This window comes from Scomber japonicus, chromosome 12 (assembly GCF_027409825.1).
Source record: "Scomber japonicus isolate fScoJap1 chromosome 12, fScoJap1.pri, whole genome shotgun sequence".
Classification (NCBI taxonomy): Eukaryota; Metazoa; Chordata; class Actinopteri; order Scombriformes; family Scombridae; genus Scomber; species Scomber japonicus.
In genome coordinates this window covers 11,623,021-11,629,845 of record NC_070589.1, presented here as the reverse complement: position 1 = coordinate 11,629,845, position 6,825 = coordinate 11,623,021, and the positions used below count along the sequence as shown (strand labels likewise).

Here is a 6,825-nt window from a genome sequence, read left to right as displayed (position 1 = left end):
TTCTTAGTAGATCACCCGCAATACACACGCAAACCAAACGCCCAATCTATTGCACCGTGCACGCAATTTAGTACCCACTATTTGGGATCTTAGTAAATCAGGCCCTATGTATCTATATAGTATACTATATATATCTATGGAGGTATGGAATCCTGTGGATGTAGGCGCTCTGTAAATGTTATCAGGCATACTATGTAAAATACAAATAACTTCCATCAAAAGTCACAACTTATCAATTAACCATTTTTGGTAATGTTCTACTTTTTGGGATATAGTATTCTGATATGTTTACTTTAAGTTAACTACTGTACATTATATTTAATTAAATACAAGCACTTGTAGCTATTTGACCTCATAAATAGAGGCTAAGTTAACATCACTATTCTATAGGCACTCATCTTATTGTCTCCATTTTCTCCAGGATGATTTGATGGAGGACACGCCACTCTCCAGATACACCTATTGATGAAGTCTCTCTGTCACTTCCACTACTCAGAGAACAGAAGCAAAACAGACACCAAAGGAAGACCAGCATGGATCTGAGCAAAGCCTCTGCTTGGATGCAGCTGCGTCTCTGCAGACAAGTTTTCCCCTGTCACTGAGAGTTTTGGGTCAGTGATAAAACAAATATTTATCTGTGGTTCCATGAGAAGGGTTCATAAATGGGAGATTTCAGTATAACTTTTTTCCACATTCCCTTTAAACTTCCAGAGATCTTCAGTGTGATGGGAACCTTTTTGTTTTCTTTCTGTCCTGGGGGCGAGTAAATACAGTAGTACCTCTCAACCCCTGACTGACTCCTTAAGTATGCACAGCACTTTAATGTGGCATGAACAGTCACAATGCCCTCTAGGGGACATCTGAGGTAATGTGGATCAAGGTTGCATGAAGTCCTCCACTGTGACTAAGAGACAACCTCAGGAATACCATAGTGAGAAACAGAGAGAGGAAATTAAGTTCTTCAGGACACATTGGAAAGTTACCCGAAACCATCATGTAATATAATTTATGATCCCTTAGCTGACCAAATATTAGAGAAGTGCACTTTGAAACCAAATTGCCAGGTTGCACAGGTTGTCTTAAAAATGACATCTGGGGTCACAAAACACAAAAATCAAGAGCTTTTAAAAAGTCAGAAGCCATATTTTTGCAAAAGAATAGACATGCCAGTTCTCTCAGAGACCACTCATTCAATTGTATAAGTTAAAGTCAGAGTTTCTTAAAAAGATACATGAGACTATATCATGTTTCTGCCTTTAATGTGTACTTATAGGTGTTACTTGAATTTGGTCACCCTGTTGTTGATGATGAATGTTTAATTCAGTAGTTCACAATGAAAAGAGACACGAAACAAACACTTTAACCTGAGTAAATTGTAAAAAGTAAAATGCACTTGTATTGTTAAATGTGTTGTAAAATTCATATTTATAAAAGGATGTATATGTTTCTGCACAGGTTGTGTCCTTCTAATGCTTTAGGTTGAGGTAATGAGACGCAGCATCTGGGAAGTTTTCCAGTTGTCATTACTCTGTATATCTGTGCTGGTCAGAGTATCATGAAAATGTGCTAGAGCAGAGCTGTTGTATCAGTTTTTACCTGCTTGTCATTTCTGAGTTACCTTACTGTTAAGTGCCAACAGTGATGTATGATTATATGCCATTGAATAGTGGATTATAAGAGCTTATTGATAAAAAAATTTCCTGTTTGATAATAAAATAGAAACCATTATATTGTTGGCAGGGCAGGATGTTTCATTGCTGAGTTTTAAGCATTATTCTCATTGTGTCATTATGCTGTATGAAGGGCACTCTTTTGTTAATAAGACTTGTCGTTGGTTTTAAATCCAACAGAGTTATAAATGTACCTGCCCAGACAAGTAATGTGGACTTTGAACAACTACTCCACTTCAAAAAAAAGAGAGAAAGAAAGCTGCTCCCTTTACACACACACCAATGTTATGACTGTATAATCAATCATTCAACTCCCAATTGAAATAAAGCAGAGGATCAATTATGACCAACATTTAATAAGTAGTATGATCAGTCCACCTTTATTGTCAGTAAGAGAAACCTACATTTTTTTTAGGATTTGGAATGGATTTCTAATATAAGACTTACAAGCCCTACAACAGCAGTTTATTTGACTAAACATTCCCAGTTATTCATGGTGGTACAAAATCTGACTTTTACACAGCTTAGGAAATGCAAAAAGTGAAGTAATATTCTATCAAAAAGTAAAGGCAATCAAACATCAAAGGCTAATTTCCCTCTAAAATGTCTCTTTTCTCCACAGTCTCGCTTGGCATAAAATTACATATGATATGAGAAGTCAAGTGGTCGATTCATTTAATGACTTCAAAACCAGGGTGCAGATGAAAAACTCTAGTCACACTGACAGGTGCCAACAGGTGATTACACCACATCTGTTAACTATTCCAAATGAGGTATTTCCATTCCTGAAGAACCAGTCAGGTCACTTGACGACATGAATTTTACCTGCTTTCAAATGTTAAACTAGCCAAAAGGTTAACACACATTCTGCATGGTACATGGTGCACGTGAAGTGGCCACGATAACAATCATGAGGTCCTCTTCACTGGCTAATCGGCAGGCTATGCGGCATGCGACCGAAGTGCCTCATCCGTGGTCCTGCCCAGCCCAACATGTGACATCCGCAGCAGGCCGTGGACAGCATCATCCCGAGCAAAGCGACGTTCCCAAACGCTCCCCTCATTCTTTTCTTAGGATCTAATTGGGAATCATGATAATAACACCTTAAAATGCTAAAGTCAGTTTACATTGAAAAAGTAGGGGAAAAAAGGAGGCGTTCAACATGATCTTACCTCCTGTTGAGTACCCATGTGCGTACACCTCTCTGCTTATAATCCATACAAATCCCAGTCCACTGACCAGACGCTGAGACAGCCAGACACATATATAAAGCACAAATATAAGCAAAGGCAACACAGGAATGAACAAACTACACATTTTTCTCTAGAATTTCTCTACATGAAGGTTACATTGTTTAATAATTGTCTATTACTTTCATTTGGTGCAATAATTGCATTAGAATATGTATTCAACAACCTAATCTGGAACGTATCATGTTGGTGCAACAGTAGAGTAGAGCATGACAGTGCAAAAATAAACTTACAGGACAATGTAAACCACCAACAGCCAGACAGAAAAGAAAGGCGGGGTAGATCTCCAGCCTAGTGAGAGATGATAACATGTTAACTTTAACCTCCTTTTCCATTGTTCCAGTACTGTGAATCATCAGAGCTTCATGCAATCCATCAGTAAAAACAGAGTTATCCAAGTTGCATTTCAGCTCATACTTACGTGTTTTGGTGTGCACGCTGGATACAGTTGAAAATGTTTCCATTTTCTGTGTCATCACTGTACATCTGAGGTAACTGGAAACCAAAGCAAAGTTAATTTGAATAAGCTGGCACCCTTCCAACAACAAGGATTCAAAGGTATTTTACATAAACCACAAAAACCACACTGCACTGAAATCAAAGGGCTGAAACAGGAAGAGGTACTACATTCAAACAGACAGCACTTAACAACAACATGATATAAGAGATTATTCATCACCTATTTCTATTTCTGTGCTCTCAAATTGTTCTTTATTTTTGTTCCTTCATCATTTTTCATTCCCTTTCTTTTTGTTGTCCTTGTTGTTGGTCTTATTATCAGCTTGTCAATCAACTGTGAAGCCCTTTGAACTACATTAACCTGTATGAAAGGTACAATATAAAGTTGGATTGATTGATCACCAGGCATAAAACAATGTCAACTAACATTGTTTAATGGAGGTGTTAGTGCAGATAATTAACAGAATGACTGAGAGAGAGTGGACTATAATCAGCAAACAATCCAACTCACTGGCACGTTGTACTTCTTGCGGGCCTTGCCAACTCTGATGGCCAGGTGTCCAACCATCATAATGCTGGCAACACCGGTTAAGGCCACCAATCCATACTCTTTTGAAAGCACGACCATGTTGATTACCCTGAAAGAGGAAACATATCACATACCAGTTGGTTTAGTTTATTCCTAATAGAAAGTGCAAGTGCAGTTATTATACTGTGTTTATCATTATAGCTTTTGACTAACTGTGAAAGGATTCTTCTGTTACAGGTAGGAAAAGGGAATAGTTCATTTCCAGGCACATAAAGATACAAAACGTTGCTGTTTTTCCTGCATATAAATACACAATAGCCTGGTGCTTGTCTGCATCTGATATCAAACTCATACTTTATAGATATATCAAAGAGGAGCCATTTGAGGCTGTAAAATGAACGGCGCAGAGCAAGGACGCGTTCAAAACGAAAGGTCAAATAAGGATAACAGCGGCGCCATGATAATGACCTACAAGTGTATGACAGCGAACAGGTGAAAATCTCAGCATTCAGAAACACTTCTTACCTTACAGAGATGGGATGAACGACGTCGACGGTTATAACACTCAGCGACTAACCCGAGTACACTGAAGTTTCCTGCTTATGTTGCCTATCTGTGTGCGTAATGTTGCGTAAGAAAGCGGGGGTGTGGTGGCCGCTTGTATCCTCCCACTGTCATTAGAAGCTGATTCACTCAATAGTTTTTAAATAGGTAAAGTGTAAGTATGAAGGTAATATCCAGGGGTGCACTTTGTAATGTAGCATAGCGCTCCACAGCTGTATTTCCTCATATAATCATCTTCATTATCTGACATGCGCAGTAGACAGCAGGCAAGCTAAACTGCTAATTATACCAGTGAGAGGTTACCAATGAGAATTAATTAGGAGGGTTTGGGTTTATTTTTTTAACCATTTCTTTTTTCTTGTTTTTTTATATATAGCTTTACTTCTTTAGGTTTTGCGTGTTTATTCTAATGATGCATTCTGAGATGTTTAGAGGCAAAACTCAACCCACAGATTTGTGAGTTTTCAGGGGTCATAAGCCAAAAATGTTGAGAACCAGACCAATTATCTGAAGTAGCTACAGTTTCTCTGCCAAAGACAAGCAGAGATTTTCCCCTTGAAAACCCCCACCTCCTTCCCTACATTTGATTCAATATCAGATCCTGCTACTTTGCCCATTGATCTTATCTGTGTCACACTCCAACATCTGAATGCACATACCTCCCTTCTTCCTTTTGATCTGATCACAATGCCTTTACACACTAATCATAACTGTATTTGCATGCAGTCTGATCACTGCCTCTCACCCCACTGTGTAACTGTCCCTCTGCCCTCTGCTCTGGGTCAGTCTGCTGTTTCAGATCTGATCTGTGTCACTTACCTCATCACATTCCACTAATAAAAAAAACACCACTACAGGAAACTGTGAACAAGGACTTGAGTGATTTTCTTCAACAATGGTCACCTCCTCAACTTCTCTGGTTTCCTCTAGAACCTGAGGTACATTTAAAACTGCTTGAATTGATGCTAAAAAGGAGTTTTATTGAATTATTATCAGATCATTAGTGAATTATTATCAGATATTGCATATTTTAACTGATTAGTCAATCAATCTTATCAGAAACACTTGATTTGTTCTATACTATATGTGACCAGCCTTATCTGACAGTGTCGGTGATTACAGGAAAGTTAGCAGACTTCTTTAGATTAAGCACAATTGCAAATGAATGATGACTCTGTAGCAGGCTAGACCTGTATTAGCCTGATATTGAGTGCAGTGATCATCAATGTTATTGCTTAGTGTACCTAATGTGTGCCCTTTGGGTGTGGTTTTCTCATGGTGAGGGATGACTTGCATGCTTATGGCCTGATGGTATACAGGTGTGGTTGGGTGTGACTTCTAGTCTGCAGTTACTTACCCAGTAACACACACACACTAGAGTCAGTCATTACACAGTACTTTAATGGTTGTATTTGGTGTAGTTGTTCCCTGCACAAGTATAAGAATCTGAGTGTTTTAGTGTTTGGCTTTGTTTCTGCCCTTTTATTCATTTATTTAGAAGCTACTCAATAAATATTGTTATGTTTTTTAACTACCCTGTCTACTGTCTTTTGCCTTACAGCTACATTCAGCTACTTAAGTGTTTCAGTAAGCTGCTGCAGTGAACCAACATCCACACTACTGCAGGGACTCAAAGTCAATGAACCTAAAGGAAATGGAGCCAAAAATCTGCCCTGTGATGAGGTGACTAACCTGAATTATACTTGTAGCACATATCAGGTCAGTTTGAGGTGTGCAAGACACTGTCGTTGTTGTTGTTGTTGTTGTTATTTGTTCTGCGGGCTCATCACTGCATGAACCACTGAGATGAGACTGAATTCAGACAGAGGCTAATCATTTTAGACATCTCATTAGTCTAATCATAGCTGGAAGCCAATGTAATTTCATAAAAATGGCATTAACTGTGATTGATGGACATCATTTTGCTATGTCAATAGAACATCACGGGTTCTAGTGATGTCGTTTTTATTTGCTTTGTATGACCTATGACACACCAAAACGTATCACTGCTCACTGGATAAACAAAAACCCACATGTCAGTGGTTGTTTTGTGAATGCAGATTAACAGATATAAACGGAGGCAAGTCCTTGCAAGCTGCACCATGTGTCTGACCTGCTCGACTACCGCACCATAGGGTTACATAAACAAACATTTACATTCTTGTTTGAGAGTATACTGTAAGCTCTTCATTTTACATTTCACAATACACAGTTGATGTAGTAATGCCGAACAAGTGCAGAACATGTTTTGAGGTGAATTAAACTATAACTATACCTGTTACAACTGCACAATTATTCAGGTTGGAAGTGACAGGAAAGAAATGTAAGCAGAAGAAGAAGAAGAGATTTGAAA

General features: G+C 38.5%; 1 protein-coding gene across 1 annotated transcript; it reads right to left on the bottom strand.

The window, feature by feature from the left end:
* Positions 1–2,034: 2,034 nt before the first annotated feature.
* Positions 2,035–4,587, bottom strand: mgst3a (microsomal glutathione S-transferase 3a). The gene is made up of 6 exons (XM_053329409.1): positions 4,434–4,587; positions 3,891–4,017; positions 3,342–3,415; positions 3,154–3,211; positions 2,843–2,915; positions 2,035–2,747 (listed from the first exon to the last, which is right to left on the bottom strand). The coding sequence occupies exons 2-6, from the start codon at positions 4,005–4,007 to the stop codon at positions 2,593–2,595; spliced, it is 477 nt and encodes a 158-aa protein (XP_053185384.1). The 5' UTR covers positions 4,008–4,017; positions 4,434–4,587; the 3' UTR covers positions 2,035–2,592.
* Positions 4,588–6,825: the final 2,238 nt, after the last annotated feature.

Bases quoted from the DNA above. Each gene is read 5' to 3' on its own strand.
- mgst3a (XM_053329409.1), bottom strand. From the start codon at position 4,007: ATGGTCGTGCTTTCAAAAGAGTATGGATTGGTGGCCTTAACCGGTGTT. The intron at 2,916-3,153 runs GTAAGTTTATTT...TGGCTGTCTCAG, and splicing joins TTGGTGGTTTACATTGTCCT to CGTCTGGTCAGTGGACTGGG. The intron at 2,748-2,842 runs GTAAGATCATGT...ATTCCCAATTAG, and splicing joins ACATGGGTACTCAACAGGAG to ATCCTAAGAAAAGAATGAGG.